Source organism: Ambystoma mexicanum, chromosome 1q (genome assembly GCF_040938575.1).
Source record: "Ambystoma mexicanum isolate Mex_15411 chromosome 1q, UKY_AmexF1_1, whole genome shotgun sequence".
Lineage (NCBI taxonomy): Eukaryota > Metazoa > Chordata > Amphibia > Caudata > Ambystomatidae > Ambystoma > Ambystoma mexicanum.
In genome coordinates, this window is record NC_090922.1 from 1313319426 (window position 1) to 1313338738 (window position 19313).

General features: G+C 45.1%; 1 protein-coding gene across 1 annotated transcript in view; it reads left to right on the forward strand.

Annotated features, from left to right (window-relative positions):
• Positions 1-17623, forward strand: part of LRP8 (LDL receptor related protein 8) — a 1426130-nt gene extending 1408507 nt beyond the window's left edge. Inside the window, exon 19 of the mRNA XM_069642168.1 lies at positions 7172-17623. Coding sequence (XP_069498269.1) covers positions 7172-7210 — 39 coding nt within the window. The 3' untranslated portion in view covers positions 7211-17623. The remainder of the gene's footprint in view (positions 1-7171) is intronic.
• Positions 17624-19313: the final 1690 nt, after the last annotated feature.

Below are 19313 nucleotides of genomic sequence, written 5' to 3' on the forward strand. Positions count from 1 at the left end.
TTGCTTTGTGAGAGTCCACGTAAGGCCAGGCAATGTTATTGTGGAATGCAGAATTACAAACAGTGCTTAGCTGAGGCTCGGCTGCCATTTTGGATTCATTGTATTATCCAGCCTGGGGCTGACAGCCAATGCACAATCGCTCACTCTTCCACGTCTGCTCTGGGACTGCATAAGCCGTCGGGATGACTCCCTCTCGCCTCGCAATGCCCGTAAATTGACCTGACATTTCAGAGCTCTGATCCGGGTGGAATGTGCTCTGCAAGGATGACGTCACACTAAGTCTCAAAGGGAGAAAGTACATCATAGAGCCCAAGTAGTGGTCCCCTGCAAAATGTCTGAGGAATGGTTTGGTAGGGCAGGGTATCCCTGCACACCTCTTTGTGGACAAGGATCATGTAGTGTGTGGCAGCACTGGGCCCATGTAGGTAGCCAACCTTCTAACCCTGAGGTCAGCAACCTGTGGCTCTCCAGATGTTTTACCCTACGGCTCCCATGATCCCTCACCATTGGCAATGCAGGCTGGGGCTTGTTCTTTTGGGACCCACCCACGTTTGTTGCCCTTTTAATGGGATGTGACCCCCCCATGTCTGTTGCCCTTTTGAGATGGGCCCTGACTGTGTAAAGGGCCAAGCTAATAAAAGGAGCCCCTGCAGACACGTGCACCAGAACGGCTACAGAATCCCATAGAGGAGGGCCTGAGTCTGTCTCTTATTTTTGGAAGAGGAATAGAGAGCAGTGGCACCGAAGTGAAATGAGCCCAGAGTTCCCCACAATGCGTCCCACCCCCCTGGAGATGAGAGAGTGGATGCCCCAGCACCCGTCCCGGGGCGGCAATGTCCTGCCCCGGGAGGCGGCCCTCCGTGAAGAGGGTGCTCGTGTGGCCGGCGTGAAGGTAAACATGCAGCCCCCTGTGGCATCCCCCGCCCAGTTATTTGGTTTCCCCCGCCGGAGGGGGAAAGTGCCTGCCAGAGCTACAAAAGAGTAAGGTGGTGAGTGCCCAGCCCGCCCCGCCTAAGTCTTCACTAAGATCCGGGGCGGCGTAAGAGAAGAAGGCAGCAATGGCCACGGCCTGGATTGGTGGAATGCTGATGCGTGAAGAGGAGAGGCGGCTCCTGCCGTGAATGCGCAGCCCAGACCCGGTGGCCGCAACTTGCAGAGGAAGCCTGCAGGCTACCGCACCGCTAGAGCCCCATGGAAAGATCCTGGGCCGCCCTGTGGTGAAAGAAATGAAGGGCTACACGTCGGAGCGACAGGAAAAGAAGGAAAAGGGATGCTGAGTGGCTGGCTCAGCCCCCAACCCGCAGCCTGAACCCGTCCGGTGCAGACGTTGACAGTGAAAGTGTGCTCCGGCATTGGAGTTGGAAAGGAGAGCCCCCTGCTGAGTGAAGTTCCCAGGGCCAACTGCCGGTAATTAATGTCCGCTCCGAGACAGAGTTTTCAAGTAAATTAAAATAGTGAGGATGAGGAAATGCGGCGTAGTGCCCGCCACCAGGGTAATGTGGGCAATCTCCTGCCCGAGGCGAGAAATGAAGAGGCCGACCTCAGTGTAGATACCTCCTGCCAGAGGGAAGAGAGGCGGCCCGTGCAGCAGCAGTAAGGTGAAGATCTTGACATGGGGAGCCTGGGTAGTGCGGTCTCCGCCGCCGGGCGAAACAAATAAAGGTGAAGATCTCCAGCCCAGGAGAGGGAAAGCCGAGTGCCTGCCGTGTGTGCGCTCCGGAATGGAGCTCACAAAGGTGAATAATAAGTGCTCCTATCAATCAGGAGGACAGAGTTGCGTGGCTGAAAGAAGTGCACCACCCTCACCATTTGTTTTGCAAAGGCGGGTGGAATCACCCGATTTTGTTTTTGGCGGGTGAGACGTCCATTGGAATGAAAGGGTATGCAGGAGGCTTGGCGGGCGAGTCAGCCCTTTACAAGGCGGGTGACACCCGCCAAAAGCGTGTGAGTTGAGAGCTATGCCTTGTGATCCTGGGGCAACTGGCTGCTGTGAGCGGTTTGGTGTTTCAGCACAGCGTGCTGCAAGTTCAGACAGCAGATGTTCACAGCAGTGGTTTACAAGGTCGGAAAGGAAGAAGAAAAGGAAACTTGAAATCAACAGGAGCAGCCTGGCAAGGTGGCTTGGTGAAAGTGACTGCCGGCCCAGGACAGGAACGGACAAGTGGCCCTCTGAAGATCGCCAGGCTCTGCCAGTGAACAATGTATTGTCGGTTCTGGAACGAGGGAAAAAAAAAAGTAGCGCACCATGTTGGCGCTGTCAGTCAAAACAAAGTAAAGAGGCTGCCCGCGCTTACCATGACTACGAGGTGTCGGCGTCCCCAGCTGCAGGAATGCCAGGCTGCCGCCGGTGAAACTAATAAGATGCGCTCCGAGGCGGAGCAGAAGAGAAAAAAGAAAGAAACGTATCAGCCGGCAAAGAGAGCGCCCGGGCCTCCAGCGCTGAAATAGACAAAGCTCCCTGTCGCAGCAGAGACTGCAAGATCCCGGGCCCCGGTGGTGTGAATAATGTATGCACTTATGGATACTTCGGGCAGCACTCTGATGATCCGGCAACCCCTACAGCAGTAACCCAGGTCAGCCAGCGGTGAAAGGCATGATACTCCGGTATCGGAGTTGAGAATAAAAAGGCCTGCCACACAGAAAGTGACCCCAGGCCGGGTGGTGACATGAGTCGGATGCTGCTTGCCGGAGCAAGAAAAATAAATGCAGACGGTCCTCTCAAGCTTCTAGGCCCATCAGCGGTGAAGTGCCCAGCAGCTGCACTTCCGAGCATGCGAGAAGAAGTCCAGCAATGAAAGTAATATAAACCCGGGCCCTGCAGGCAGTGATGGAAATTGCAACGTGCCGTGCCGGCACAAGGAAACATGATGACCCCCTGCAGATCCTGGGCCGCACAGTGGTGAAGTTTGATGCGTCCCATGTCAGAGCAAGAAGGAAATGGCCCCCTGCAGATTCTGGGCCTGGCGGTGGGATAACAGACACTTCTGTCCATGGAGTATCAAACCAGGAAAATGCTGCTCAACATGCCAGAAATCGTAATCCGGGCCAACCCAATACCAGGTGTCTTGCTGCCTGCACCAACAAGCCATGCCATTCAATGGAACGGTGGCACTGAAATATAAGAACTCTGCCCGTTGAGTACTGGGAAACAACTGACACAAGCCTGCCAGAAAGAACTGAACTAACACCCTGCTACTAGTGTCGCCTTCCCGGGCCCACCATCCAACAGCCAACCCAATGTGGCCCTGGGTGCGAGCCCTTGCACTGGGACACCAACTGCCCCATTGGTAGCAGTGGCTCCTGCCTGGAGGAGGAGAAGAAGTGGCCCAGACATCCTGCCACAGTCACTGGGGGGAGGGGAAAAGGGAAGAGAGCAGCAGATGGCCCCAACCCCCTGCCATTTGTGTCACCTCTCCTGCCCTGAAAGTGGCCCTGACACCCTGTCACTTATATCTGGCCAATCAGCGTCATGCAGCCCTAACACCCACCACCAAGAAGCGGTGCAACCGGTAAGGTAAGGGTTGCAGCTCTGCGTGAGTGCTTGTGCGCCCTCCTGTGCCAATGTAGCAAAGTGACACTCCTGACAGGGGGAGCATGGCCAAGAAAGGGGAGTGAGTAATATCTTATCACTCCGTGCCCTGTGAACATCATGTGGCGCAGCCCAGATGCCCCTCTAACCGCGGCTTGCTGCGCTGCCCCGACATCAAAAGGGACTGAACCTGAACGTGGCGCAGCTTGGATGCCCTGCTACCTGTGTCTCGCTGCATACCCCAACATGAAGGAACTAGTCCAATGTGGCCCCTGCTGTGGCCTTACCGGCCCGTGGATGGTCTGCCCATGACCCGTGGAAGTGACTATCCTGAACGGACACTGATGAAAGTGAACTGGTCTCCTGCAGGCCTGCAATTTCTTAAAGAGGACTCAGTAAACATGTGGTTTGATGCTGGGCACCTGCATATTAGCCACATGCCTGAAGTGGTCTCAATAAAGAACAGTTATTTGAAGCTGTGATCCCGCAGTTTATAGTTGTGCTCTATATGGTGCCAGCAGCTAACAATGACATCATTCAGTGGTTGCAGTTCCGTACCCCAGGTTAATAAAGGTTCTTGGAAAATGTGGTAGAACTGCCACCATTACACCGGTGGTTCACCAACCACGACTGTCACCCGCTGGCGCTGGGTATGTTTATAGTGTGTCAGCATATGTTATGTCTGTAACTATCTGAGTAGCTATCTATGTGTCCCTGGCATATCCTACTATCTATCTACCCCATAATTCCCAAGTGATAAGTATTGTTGTTGTGTAATGGGGGGAGGAGATAAAATCAGCAACATTTGTTTGTTTGTTATGAAAAAGGAGGAGTGTTGTGTTGGGACCCTCCCACATGGGTTGCCCTTTTAATATGATGTGTCCCTCCCATGTGTATTGCCCTTTGGCCCAATCTAATAAAAGGAGCCCCTGCAGGCACGTGCACCAGAACGGCTGAAGACTCCCAAAGAGGAATGCCTGAGTCAGTCTCTCATTTAGGCCTGCAGGCTTACACTGTGGGACTCCACGGGAATGGGGAGTTACCAAATCCGATGCCTGACTTCCGCGCTGCTGGGATTTGTATGTCCCGGTGGCACTGGGAAGTCGGGCACCGGAAACGGTGTTTCGGGGTCGGCAGCAACATGCTGGTGGCACCGGTGGGTTACCTCCGACCTGGTAATGAGGCCGAAAAAGACTCTAGTGGGAGTGTGAGCATAGACACATTAGCTTCCATCTATTCCAACGTTTTTAAGAGACTTCAAAAGACTTGAGTCCCATTGAGGCAAGGAGTGAGACCGGATGAGTTTTTGGTTTTTTAGATGCACTTTTAGTTTATTGACCAATCAGTGATCGTTTCTTGCTTCTCTCTAAATCTGGCGTGGCTGTGGGCTGGTGTTTCTTATTCTGTAAGGCCATTGCACTTTGTTTTGTGGCTGGGAGGTCACTGATACCATAATGAGGAGTTTCTGTTCATTGTGGACATACATTTGGTACCTGCAAGTTCATATCGATCCTGTTCCAACGAACTTGATTATCAGATCGCCCATTCTTATGATGGCCCTCCATAATCAGCTATGTGTCTTAACCCTTTCATGGTCTAATATTCCAGTTACAGTAAACTCCGTGTACATTATTTCAGCAACTACAAAATTCAAGTCACAGGGGTAGTTTTGTGTAACTGATAAAGTTGTGCCTTTCTGGTGACTTTTTTTCTGTGCTTTTTTTAGCGAACATTTTCCTTGCTGCATATTCAATGGCGGTCACCTTAAAGTAACTTAACCCCACAGGCACAGGAACAAAATTGCTAGGAAAATGGAAAAGGTGGCAATTGGGGAAAAAAGGAATAAGGTGGTTATTTTCTAATTTAATAAACACAGAACCAAAAATGCTCAAAGACAAAAACTCAGAGACAGGCTGACACCACCCTACCCCACTCTTATCCATGCGGCACCATCACTTCTGCAGGGGGCTCTGTACTCTCCCCACCTGACACAAAGGTCCTCCGGTCACCTCTTGTTTACTCGACTATGGTAAAGCAATCTGTTGCTTCCTACCTACGTTCACACTGTATAAGCACCCTACATATATGGAATGCATACATTTAGCACATGTGAGATTTGGTACTCTGATCTGCTGCTGCCTAAGAGGAAGTGGCTTCTTTTCTTGCTTAGAAACTGACATGCGAGGCTACAACCTTTGAATTAAGAAGATGAGCCTCGCCACAGTCTGCGTCCCAGTATGTAGGTCTTTTCTCTTGCCGTCACAGGCAGCATTTTCCAGATTCAGTCCTGGAATCTTTGGTTGATCTTTGGCCGCATAAGCTTCTAGTTTCCTTTTTATCCCAATAAGTTATGAAAGTCCACAGTCTTCTCCGGTCTTACTTTGGGTTGGATCTCAATAGGTTTCTCTTTTGCATCCATGGCTTATCAGTAATCTGCAGTTCTCAGTTGGAAGACTGCTTTTTCTGTTGACCATGCCTTAAGCAAGAAAGGACAGTGCACTTCCACAACATATGCTGTAGCCAGCACTGAAGCTAATGTGTTCTTGGTAGTTTGTTTATGACAATGTTGGGACTTGAAATACTTAAAATGTCAGTTGAAAGTACTGACAGCAATAGCACTTTGCCATCCGTCATCTTGCCCACGTCCATCCTCCCAACACTGCCAGAACAGTTACAGGGCCTTGGCTGGCATACTAATGCCTGCTTTTAGGGAGAACTGATGAAAAGGTGGGGTGGGTGTATAGCGAGAGGCTGGAGGTTGACGGTGAAAGGGAGAGAAAGACCGAGCTTGAATGTATAGGCATTTGTAAGGTGAAAAAACAGGCCCAGGCACTGTCGATTTCTCAAGAATATTCCAACAAGTTGGACTTTGGAAAGATTGACAGCAAGAGTACCCCACCATTCCTTTGCACCCTGCCAGAACTGCCTGCACATGCTCATAAGATGAATTGTTTCATCACCAAGAGCCATCCATTCCTATATGTCTGCCTAAACTGCTGTGCTCACTTACCAAACTGCACCTCGTGCCTTCTCTACTAGTTTGTGACATGCGGTGTCGGTCATTTATGTAGGCAAGCTCCACTATCATGCTGCGTCTTACATCTAGTGCAAGAGCAGGCTATTTTGCCATGCATTGTCAGGTTTGTCAAGAGTGATGAAACCAAAATTGTTCTCCATGGTCGCCAAAGGATTTCCTTGATAGCATCCTGACTCCTGTCAACTGAGATAGGCACGTTTTGGGGTGGATCTCTCCATCCCCAAGACTCTTTCCTCTGACGCCCGCTCCAACTGACTTGAGCTCAACTGTATGACGTTTAGAAGATGTATTTATTTGGATATTTTCAAAGAAGACAGACCATGGTCTTCCCTTTCCCTTTGCCCCATCCGGGAGTTCTGCAGCACTTCAAAACTGCTTCTAGATGTGTAAACATGATAGGAAAAAAGTAAACGAATGAATCTGCCGTATTTCAGAATTCTTCGTCACACATTTTATATAATAGTCCCATTGCTTATTTTTTTCTTCTTGTTCTATTTTTTTATACTATGTGTAAATGTTTGATTGAACTATATAAACAATACAAAATTCAAAAATAGTCCTTTTTTTTGTACAAAATTAATCTTTGCTGTTTTTCCTTATTTCAGCGTGTGGCGTTGAGCCTAGAAGACGACGGGATGCCGTAGAGACCAAGAAGCCGCTCGGGCACCACGGATCGAGAAATGATATGCATTGCACAGACTCTCTTCACTTGTAGAGCCCAATGGATTTTTTTGTTACTCATGTTGCAGGCGGATAGCAACAAAGTTAAATACGGACCGAAAAAACATCCAAAGGATGTGAGAGTTTCTATGTATAATCATTTATACAACTTTTTTTACTTGTTGCGCGACATGCACATAGGCACCGAGATGCTACTGATGAGCAACTAACTATTTGTACATAACAGCTGTGTCGACGACCCCTAGGCAGCATTTTAAATATTATATTTATAGAAGGTTTTGTAAATATACTGAGCATACTTTGTGGCTATCCAGCAATATAAGTAAGTAAAAAAATCCATCTTTTTTAGACTATTTATTAACCTACTTCTGGACAGAAGATACATTCTGTACATACTTGACAGGGATGAGAGTATTTATTTTTTTGTACGTTTGACTCTCTGTGAGTAGATGATTTGTGTCTATATTTTAAAGATTCCCACAGACCGCTAGCTCTTTTCTGATGACTCCGTCTGATACCGTAAGGTTTAGCCAGTGGGAAAGGTTTCCTTGGAATTCGGAGTCTCCGTTTTCAGGGATGATTACGGGGGCGAAGTAGTTCAATGTTTTTTCAAGATGGTTAATTACAAGTGGCTAATGCTATTATATCAGCCATAGCTGTGTAAAGGTTGTTTAACATGGACATCCCTTCCTCAGGATCAAATGCCACAGAACTACATACAAATGATGGAAAGGATGTGTATCCTAACATATCCCTCTTTGTTAAAACACACTGACTTTAGCATCTTCATCCATAGCTTTTTGTATTTTTCATGAAAAATTGAATGCAAATTGGTAATGATCATAAAAAATTCACAATGACTCTTTTACAGTAAGAGAGACTAAAGCTACATTTAAATACAAGAACAATATGGATTTTTACTAGTGTAATAGAGGTTAGTTTAAAAAAAAGTACGGAATGTGATAATAGGTGTAGCTTGGACCTCATTCGTGGGGAGCTCCTCCGGTCCCTGAAAAGCCGCCGTTCCCTCGTGTGAAAAAGATTAAAACGTTGAATGGCTCCCAGATGGAGTTGAACTCAGAGGATAATACTCGATGGCGTCTGACACTGCAGATCTTCTCGATATCCCACATCCTACTGTTAATTTATGTGTTTGTTATAGAAATTGTCATATGTGGACACTGGGGAATGGTTTGTGTTTGGGTGTCTTTGTTGCGGTCGTCTTTTGTTAATGCACTTAACTAGTTTTCAGTTCCAGAAAAGAGTTGAAACTCCACTTGTTCAATAGCACCTGGGAATGCACTGCATTTCTGATGACTGCCTGGCGGTGATAATAAAATCATTCACCTGGCTCAAGAGATGAAGCCACAGCAATCTATGGGATAAATGACGTATTCTACTATTTTGTCACCTGCTCTGTCAAGCCTTACAGGGGATCACTCACTCTTTTTTTTCCATTTTGTCTTGATCAACCTATGTAATTCCATATTGGATATCGAAGCAATGGCAAGACCAAATCGAAACAAGACGGCATGGAGCCCCTGTGAAGGACTTGTCCACTAGCAGGCCCCTTTTTCATTCTCTGTCTGACCTCATCAAGCAATGGTAATCATCACCCCAGTACCAGGGGATGGTGTACAAGGAATTAAAATTATTTCAGATCACGACGATAAACTAGTCCTTTAACACTTTGAGATAAAACCTTGCCGAACATTGCTATCGTCTACCATTTGAACATGTACAGGACAGCATAAAGGCAGGTCCTCAATGCGTCCTACTTAACTATTCAATCCACAATTGATGTTAAGGGTCTTCTGTTTTGGCCCTGATGGTTTCCCCTTTGCCATGACCTCCACACGTGTGTGTTGAGGCTGGGCTCTCAGTACTTTGCTGTGATTAGTTACATCATCTCATACTATTGCCAACACTCCGTTCAAATGTGCCCTTGATGACGATCACCTGTAGGACAACAATCCAGAACTGCTATGATATGAAACTTCTATCAGATCAATTTCCTCTCAATCCTGTATTCATGCAAATGTTATTAAATCTGGACTGGTCAATTACCTTGACATATAAACGCTGATCAGGTTTTAGGGATAGCCACCGTAATTGTATATGAGAACTATTAACATAAATTAATTACAGTGAACATGTGTTGCATTTATGTTTCTTTTCTGGAAGTCTGACTGGACATTCCCATTTGTCGCATCAATGAGCCGAACCCCAATTGATGGGGATTACTGAAAGACAAAGTTGATGCCAATGTATTTTGCCTATTACGAAGCAATTAGGAATTAGCTAATGAACGCATCTGGTAAACCTTGTTTTGCATAATTGATTGTGTTGAAATCATTTTGTTTTGTGTGTCCTAGAGTATGTGGAAAAGGTTGATAACAACATACATATAGTCTTTCTGCCCAAGGACCTATTGTTTTTCCAAAATCCCCCACATTTAGTCTATCTCCTACCGGATTACTTTGATTTTGGGGTGGTGTCTGCCTTTTCTACCCCTAGTCTGCACTTTATATGTGCAGGTACACAGTTGAAAACAACCGCTATTGATTGCTTATCAAACCAGTTGGCCCCCCACCTTCACCCCAATCGCTCAGGCCCCGATGCTTGTGGCTGCGCCCATGCCCAACGGTGGGACTTTGCTGCATGCATTGCAACCTCCCGCATCCACCAGAAATAGAATACTTCTAAGACCTGGGATCGTTGCCTCCAGAAGAGTAGAGGGCTGTGCCTCTTCCAATCACCCAAGCCCCCCCTCCCCCAATGGCCTCAGCATCCTTCTGCCAGGGCACGCCTAGAAGGACCGTACCTTTTCTGTTCATTAGACATATTCTTCCTCATATGAAGTGCACTTCTTTTTCACAAGGTTATCACGCTGGATTTTTTATGACTATGCGCCCTAATATTTTATATTCAATAAAGAGAATTGAAATACAGTCAGCTGCTTCAGATCATTTTTCGCCAAGTGCATTTATAATGAACATGCCTAACAAGGAAGCGCTCCATAAATGCGGCTACAATGGCCGCCTATAACAAGGATGGGGTTTTTAGTATGGCAGCTCCGAATGGGTCCCAGCGCTGAAATGAGGCCTTTTATTGTACCATGAAATGTGCGTTTACATCATTAAATAAATGTGCCTTTTCGCCATGAAACGCAGGCTATTTAGAGGGATTGTCGTTAGAGCATTTTTTCTAAGCCGGCAGAGGAGATATGTACGCGCCGTCCTGCTGCGCGAATAATGGAGTGATACAGTGTACCGTGGTATCAAGTTGTCTAGTAGTTGCACATCAGGTTCGACTGCAGAGATTTTGTGTCAAGGTAATTGTGTAGTGCTCATGAACGCTCCCCCCACCCCCTTGAGAGGCTGACTACCCGTACATCCCTGCTCCATCATTGTTGCCAGGTCAGGCCGCATTACACAGTTTGGTTCCTAGCCATTGCATCGAATGTCAAACCGTTGAATGCCATACCATAGACAAAAATGCATCTGAAAAAAAGCATCGAATGCATTTTTTTTAAACATTTATTTTAATGGGGGGTCTTCCCCCAAACCCCCTTTTTTAACCTTTAAAACCCATTATAATTAAACTAAACCCTTTACCATTTTAAAAAATGCATTCAATGTTTTTTTATGCATTTTTTTCTATGGTATGGCATTCAACGGTTTGCCATTCGATGCAATGACCAGATACCCACAGGTTTGCTAGGCTGGGGCCTTCAAGAGCGAGCGCCATATAGATAAACCTCCATCTATAAGGGAGGGCCTGTGTGAGTCTCAATTGAAGCTTTGAGTTACTCTTCTTTTTTTTATTTTTTTTTTTTACCAATTTTTCACTTGTGCGTGCCCCTTTTCACCTCCCACCCGGTAAACGGCAATGGGGGCAGAGTGCCAGGACAAAATAATACTTTTGCCAATGGGTCCTTGAGACGTTGCAGGATGGGAACAGGGTTTACCTCCACTCCTCAGCCACCAAATTAAGAATGAATATAGGCAGCTTGTGGCAAAACAAGGTTGTATCTATACACCCTAAAGGCACTCAGCGGTTCATGAAACCTCTTGAATAGAAGAGGAAGGTTTTCATTTCAGTTGTCTCGGGTTGTGTTCAGCTCTTTCCTGTCTTAACTGAAGTGGATTGTACATAGACCCAGTATGTAGTCACGCGTTGTTGAACGGCATCTGAAGTTATTGACTGTCAATGGCCATCAAAGAGAGAATCTGAAAGAATGTTTCGTTAATTCTATAACTTTTGGGCGTCATGACCATGAAGCTAAACATGAGACTCGGAAATCAAGTTCTAGACACAAACCTGAACCCCGGCACAATGTGTAGATTCCCCTTGTCTTCATTTCAGAAGTAGGTCTGTATGCAGTACCATTTTCATGAGACCCGCTCCTAGAGTTGAGGCATGTTTTATGAACGCATTAGAGCTTAAGATGTCTCATATTCTCGCTCTCTTCTACTCTCTCTCCCTTGTCCCTCTCATGATGGGGTATCTTTTAATTCATATAACCATTTATCATGGTTTTCCTTTTTCGCCAACACTGATCTTTTCTTTTTCTATACCAAGGCCAAGATTTCCTTTTTAAGCTCCTTCTCCATGTCACTGCTGCTTCAGATCATTGGTGCGCTGACAATCCCCACAATCCCAGCCACCTGAGTGAACAGGTGTGTGTTTAGTCACCTGCAGATGTGGCGGGTGTTTCTTTAAAGATGAGGTGGGAGAGATTTCCAGACAGGTTGGGATCTTGGGACATGGAGGGGATCTTTTGCAGAAGCTTTTGTTTTGAGCCGGTTGAATCGCTGATCTGCCCGTTCCTCTATATCCGTCATATCAAGGATGGAGGCGGCTTGAAACAGGATTAACAGCACTGGTGTCTGTTCAGGACCCTATGCAGAAGAAGAAAAAGCTATTCAGATGGTATGCAGTGATAAAATGGCGGCAAAAATGTCGCCTGTACAAAAAATCGCAACAGAAATGCCGTTGTTTGATTCATTAAAGCGGTACCCCATTACACCATTTAAGGGAAGCAGGGGTTGCAGGGGTGTCCCCTGCTCCCCTTAAATGGTATAATAGGTCCAGGGGTTGCGGTGTTGTCCGCTGCATCCTTTACATGGATTGCGGTGGCAAAACCACAGCCTTTTTGCTGCAATAATTTGTGTCCACGGCCATTTGTGCCACGATTTTAACACATGGAACCGTTCAGACTTATTCTGCTGAATTTCATTTAGTGGGCAGGTACTGCAGGATGACGTTTTTGCTGAAGTGACGCTACCGTGTGTACTCCGTGGCGTGCCGCAGAAGTCGGCTAGTGAGAAGCCGGAGGCTGCATTTACAGTGTTCACATGGGGGATGGGGCAAGGTGTTGCTGTGAGCCATTGCTTGAGGAAAAAAACGTGGAGGAGGTAAGTATGGATGGGTGATGGGGTGCCGAACACGATTCTGGGAAAGAAGCTGCGTTTAGGCAGCGGAGAGATGATGGGCTCATCCTCAGTAAGGAGGAGGAAGGCATTGGGGTGTGGTAGGGCGATGGTGAAAGGGGGGAACCTTTTCGACGACATGGGAGCATAGTGGTGCTAGAAAGAAATATGCCAGAAATTGAGCAGTGAGCTACACAGCGAAGGAGCCATGGAAAGAATGGAGAGACTGGGCCTTTGGAGAAAGTTTTTTGGGGAAACCATCAATGAACCACAAAAAGCTGTTTACCAACACCACTACCACTCTCCCTTGTGCATACTGGATAGTGGCGCATGCCGGCCCTCGCTACTAAGAATGAAGACTCGCTCCATTCTACGTCATTGTGGTGCTAGTAAGGAGCTTATACTTCTCTGCATCCCTTTGGTGAAAAATGTCTCTTGGAACCTGCAAATGCCTGTGACTAATTACATCATTAACATGACCGAGAACCATTCATAAAGGTATACTACTTTTCTCCATTGGGACGCCCAATGTTCTGCTTCGAAGCACTGTGAATATGCGGTTCAGAAACGAAGGCAGTATGAAGTGTGTCACAAAACCTATAATATCTTGAATGGAAATGTAATTCCTTCCCATTAGACTAGACCTTCTGCCTAGTGACGTCTCTCAAGAAAGTGTGCCTAGTTGCTGGATTGGATGTTTTGGCCTACAAATCCCATCAGCCCTAGCCAGCATAGTTATTGGTGAGGATTCAGTCGTGCAAAGCCAGATTGCCATTTAAAAAAAAAAAAACAATTAGCACCCCTGAATGATAGGCTTTTAATAGCATTAACCCCAGAGTTTAGCGGCTGGCATGGTTGGTAACTGCCCTAAGCCCTCGCCAAGAAATATCAGGACAGCTTCCAGTGAATTCAACATCCAGGACAAACCACTAGGATGTGCATAGATTACTCACAAAGAGCAAAGTATTTATAGAAAAATTATAGATGAAGCATAGTAGAAGGAAAACTAGAATTAGTTTTCGTTATCTGGCACACGATATCCAGAGAAGCTGGGCAGTGATGAGTTGCGGTGAACTGGAACCTTGGTCCCGTTGCTTTGTCTATACTTGGGATGGATGGCAGATTCCACTTGAGGACTCGGGCCCATGCTACCCCTACTGGACATGTGAATGACTGCCCTAGTCCTACAGAATCTCAGGCCAGCCCAGGAATGTCCATGGGTGCTAACAGGCTGATGTGCTTGAATGGTGGCTAAGGCTTGGGCACAGTCAGGCCCTTATCAGACCTGGCTGATATGTAAATTCCTCTGCCCCAGATCTCTGCTATTCAAAGTCAACATTGTTCTGTTGAGTAAAGTACCCATTATCCCATAAGCCAATCACGCCTTGCATCATCTGATCAAAATGCATACTTTCCAGAATTCTCCGGTTGTTCATGTTTCTCCATCGCAACCTGGTCCAATTAAGCACCCATTCCTTATTTGCCTGGTTCCTTATCAGTGCCTATTTTGCTTGACCCCCTTGTGTGTATATCTGTTTGGAACCCTAAACTGCTGAAGCGATTTGGGGACTTTACTATTTTGATATCATTTGTGCCATTATTGTTCAAGGAGATTTTGTACCACTAATTGGGTGTTAATATTTGTGCATCCCCCCAAATTCCTAGGAGCTTTGTACATCACCATGAGCCTTGAAGTAGGCGATTTGTGGATGCCTCCTAGGTAAGACATTTTATTTACTTAAAACTGGGATGTTGCCTGACTCACCCAGACATAATACCAACTAAGTACCTCAGCTATGAAATAGAGTTCAGGGACCCAGACCATGGATTTTGCTCCATGACAAAATGCATACATGGGCCAAACTATCTGGTACTAAGAAAGGAAAAGACACCTCCTCTACTACTCTTAACATGACTTTATCCAGACATCTTCCTCCCCTCTTAATGTGCATGAATTTCACACCTTAGAGCAGTCTCTCCCAATCAGCCGCTTTTAAGGAGGTCTCTTGAGAAGGCTAATTGACTGTAATGGAATCTTATGCCTACGCACTTTCCTGTTAAAGCAGTTGACTTTTAGTCCAAAATCTTCAAATTTAATTGGGCCTTGTCCTTACTGTTGCCGAACCAAAGCACCTAGAGGCAATTTAGTTCAGGGCGCTCAGTTGCATGATTTCTTGTTATTTCTTTTCAGGTTAACTGCTGAGACTTCTTCCAATCCTTTAACCTGTCACTTGAATGTGGTTATTTTCTAACTCCTTGAGAACCAATGCTTAGTGCCCGTTTACTGAATTTTCTTAGCGGCCTCATTTTAGTTTTCGGAAACGGCCTAAATACTGACCATACTTTTGTTCTCAGATTTGTAGGGTTTTTTTTGGACTCATTTATTTTTCAACAGGCACTATAATAGGAAATATTGTGCTTGTTCCCAGTGCCACAGATACTTCAAAGAAAAGGTTTCATTACACAACAGACCACTACCTTAAAAAAGAAATGTGTAAACAGGACCTGACACACATGCAACTAAACGGCAGAATCTTTAGGTATTCGAAGATGGCCGCCATAACGATAATGCTTCGGTGAGGATGCACTGTTTTGCATCATATTGCAGCTGATTGACACAATGGCCACTGTACATGTTACTCCAGAGGTCTGGCAGGAGCAAGCTTTTTCTAGCCAGACATAATATAGAGTTCCGGACCAGTCTGATGTCTAATTCTCCCCAGTCATACCGATAAACGATTTTTCATGTAATTAGCCGGGGGTCCGATGGACATCAACCAGTGAGTCCTATGACAATGGCAGTAAGTGGCACAGAAAATAGGACCAAAACATTGATTTAACCTGTAAAACTTTAATTACTTTATTTGATCATATTTGTCTGGTCTTATGTCTTGTTTTAATGGAAATTAACCACTCCATCTTCACTGGATGTCCTTTTATAGCAAGGAATTCACTCTCACACTTTGCCTCCTATCATAGCATGATATAGACTTTCCGTCCTCTTGGAGACTGCCTCGAAGGGCTATCGCCATTCCTCATTAATGAAAATACATTCCTGACCGTTCCCAGATCAGATTTTATGGTATCAGGTAATATTAGCCCCACCAAAAATAACGCCGTATATATGGTCGTCTGAAATGCCATAGCCGATATTTTGGGGGGGGATCATTTGTGTTAGCGGGGGTTGCGAGGGTGTCCCCCGCAGGGTCCATGCCTCAATATCGGCGCAAAAATATGGTGATATTTTTGTATGGCAATATTTTTGCGGGGATATTAATACATGGGACCGATTTTACTTGGTCTACTCTGCTATGATGACTCTTAATGAATTGCACTTTACTGCAAACCCCTGTCTGTTCTGTTTTGGCCCGCCCGCTCCCTAGGTGGTTCTGATATGCATGCATATCATACGCTTTGTATAGTATTGTTCTAGATCGGTAAGGTATGGAGTCTGAAGCATCCAATCGAAATGTAAACCAGTGGTGTACTGTATAACTTGACCATAGAACTGCACGCTTGACAAAAGGTAGAGCAATGAATAGGCTCACACAGCATGCTTGCCAGTTCCAACCGGCATTCGTGACCCTGCAAAACACGGTGCTAAGTCTGGTGCGCAAATCCTTTATCCAATTTCTGCACTAGTATTGGCGCAAATGACCAGTAGGCCCATGGGCAGATCTAAAGACACTGTCAACACCTTGTTGGAAATTGTTGCTCTATGTTCTATCCTGCAATCAATTGACTGTTCGGGGTCAGAGATGCCCCTTAGTAAATGTGGCTGCAAGTTGTTCACCTTCTAAGCCCTTATATACCACATGCACAATCTTAACATGAAATGGTTTACGCTTCTAGACAATGGTTCATCAAATTAAGGGTGGTGGACGGACTCTCCAACTCTACTGGATCCCTTCGGAAAACATTAAATGTACAAGCAAATACGGTATAATTAACGTTACTGCTATATTGCTTATGCAAACATAGGTACGGCGCAAGGGTGTTGCTAGGACTGGAAAATATCCGGGGCTATGCTAATGTGGGGCCTGTTGCGACTCGGGGCAAGCTAGCCTTTTGGTCGTAGCCCCTGAGCTTCTATCCAGAGCTACAACCAAAAGACCTGGGGCTGTAGCCCCTAAGCCCCCCCTAGCAATGCCTCTGGGTACGGGCAGGATGTTCGGTTTGCAGAAATGCGGTGGCATGTTCTCTCTCGCTACATGTATTTTTATCACCCTTTTCATGCTTTTTGAAGTCTTTGTAACATGTTATGTACATTTGCTCGCAGCTCCTAAGTTTGTGTTGGCGCCAGAGTAAGGGCAACTATTTTTGGAGCAATCATTGAGAGATGTAAATGTTAGGTTTTCATTGTAATTAGTGTATGAGCAGCATTGTCAACACACTGTTACTTTAGTCCATGCACTGTGTGCATGGACAGGGAAAATCAGCCATCTCTGATAGCGACGATCGCAAAAGAACACAATTCTGTACATACGTTTGAAGGGCGAAACTTTTTTTAAAGACTTGTAAAATCAAAACATGTGTAAGAAAAGTGCACACTTTTTAGAACAATGTAAACTATTTAATAAACTTTAATATTGCAAAAATGTAACTAATCGACCCACAATCAACCAAAGTTGTTGTTTTTATTTGATTTATGGTTGGTTCTGTTGGAAAGTTGATTTGGTTTCTAATGTCAAATTAATCTTTATTTTTTTTTCTGTCTCAACATTTTGGATTTTTATTTTCGATTTTTATCTCTAGCTTGGTGCCTTTTCTCGTTCGTTTTACAATTTGGGTACGGAAGACAGAGGGCTGGGGGTTATGGTAAACACCATGTACTATATGTTTGTAAATATCGGGTATTCTCTTAAACCAAATTAACACATTTGTAAAAGAGTGCTTTGTTTATACTTAGAGAAAGGAAATAAATTGTTTTTTTAATGTTTATTCATCAGTGTCCTTGCCTGTTTATTTGTGATGGATAATGTTTCATACAACATGCTTTTCATAATTTGTGATTTTGACACCAATCGTAGCATGCCTACGGCCAGATCCCCTGCTGTGTAAGTAAATCCAGCCGCTTGTTTTTGCCCACTAAGAAATCGCATGCATATGGAAACACCTCTAGCTGGGAATATTAAACTAACATCAATTTCTTTTATCAAAAAATGTAAAAAGCTTACAGGTCACTTGGTCGGTACCTGGGCTATTGTACTTTATACCAGTGGGTCTTAGGATCTCTTGAGAACAAAGGCGTCCTATAACCCTGATCCATGGTTGTGCGGGTATCAGACCCCCCCTCTTCCCACAATATCACTACTTCTATGCACAGTCACAATATCCAACCTTCCTGTGAGAGAGATTTACTCTACTGATGAATGTAAATTGTCTCTAAGAACCATTTGAATTTCAGAAAAGTCAGTAAATGGGCAAAATAACATCTGCCCATCATCTTTTAGAGTGTAGAATAGTCGGTAGAGAGTAAAGGTTGGTCGGAAGAGTCACCCAGACCTACACGTATCATTGAACCCCGAGTACATTTCATTATGAGTATGATCATGCACCTCGGGGTTCATTGCGTGCTATGATTAGAACACTTTGCTCCAACTGTCTCTTTTCTTTTTACTTTGAGGTGTAAATTCCATTCCCCCTTTTTCTTACCATAAATAAGACAATGTGGCCCAGTAAGCATCATTGTGTATCTCCTTGTTGGTTATCTAACCAGAACTGATGCTCCGTGATCGCTGCAGAGTGGTTTCGTCAAGAGTTACTTAGAATAGGGAACATTGGCTTTAATAGAAGTAATGTAAATGTCTCTCACTAGTAAAGCAACCTCTTGCAAGTACCGGCCACATTAGCATGAATGCTTCTCCCCGGGTTCTGTACTTAATGGGAAAAAAGCAATTCGCAACGGAGAACTGCTAAATTGATTTGTTTTTTAGCACTTGAGAAATTGAGCCAATTTCGGAACTAAAGATTAGAGGTTCTTCCCATAAAAGAAATTAGTTTCCCTCTGAACTACAAATCATTGGATTCGTTTTCTGTTTTCTGTTGTTGCACGGCAAACAAGCTAAGAATTGAATTATACTTGAGAGACCGTGATTTGTATTCTTTGTGAGATGTCCCTTAATTCCACATCAATGTAACATTTACTGACATTTCATTGACTATGTGTGGTTGAATTGTTGTATCTTCGTAATTGACTACAATCTCTAGTGTGTTGTTTCTATTTTAATGTTCTTCTGAATTACCTCTATACTACCCACAATCCTTGCAATCCTACAGGGCAACACACTGAACCACAGGCGCTATAGGCTATCATCAGAGCCCTAGGTAACCTTCTGTGTTTGATCTCTGCTTGCACATCTTTTCCTTGTCTCAAACTCTTTAAAATATTTGTAAACATTCCTGAAGAAGTGCCATGTAAGGGCATGAAACATGTGAATGTGTAGACTGCGTTTTCCTGACCATTTTGCTGTAAACACATTGGAAAAGAAGAACCTCAATAACAGCTAAGGATGGTTTCTTCTTTTGTTGCAAAACAAATAGATTCTTAGTCAGGAAAGCATTTCTGCAACTCCACGAAAATGCAAAACATTATGAAGAGCAGTTATGTGGTTTGTTTTGATGGGTGACA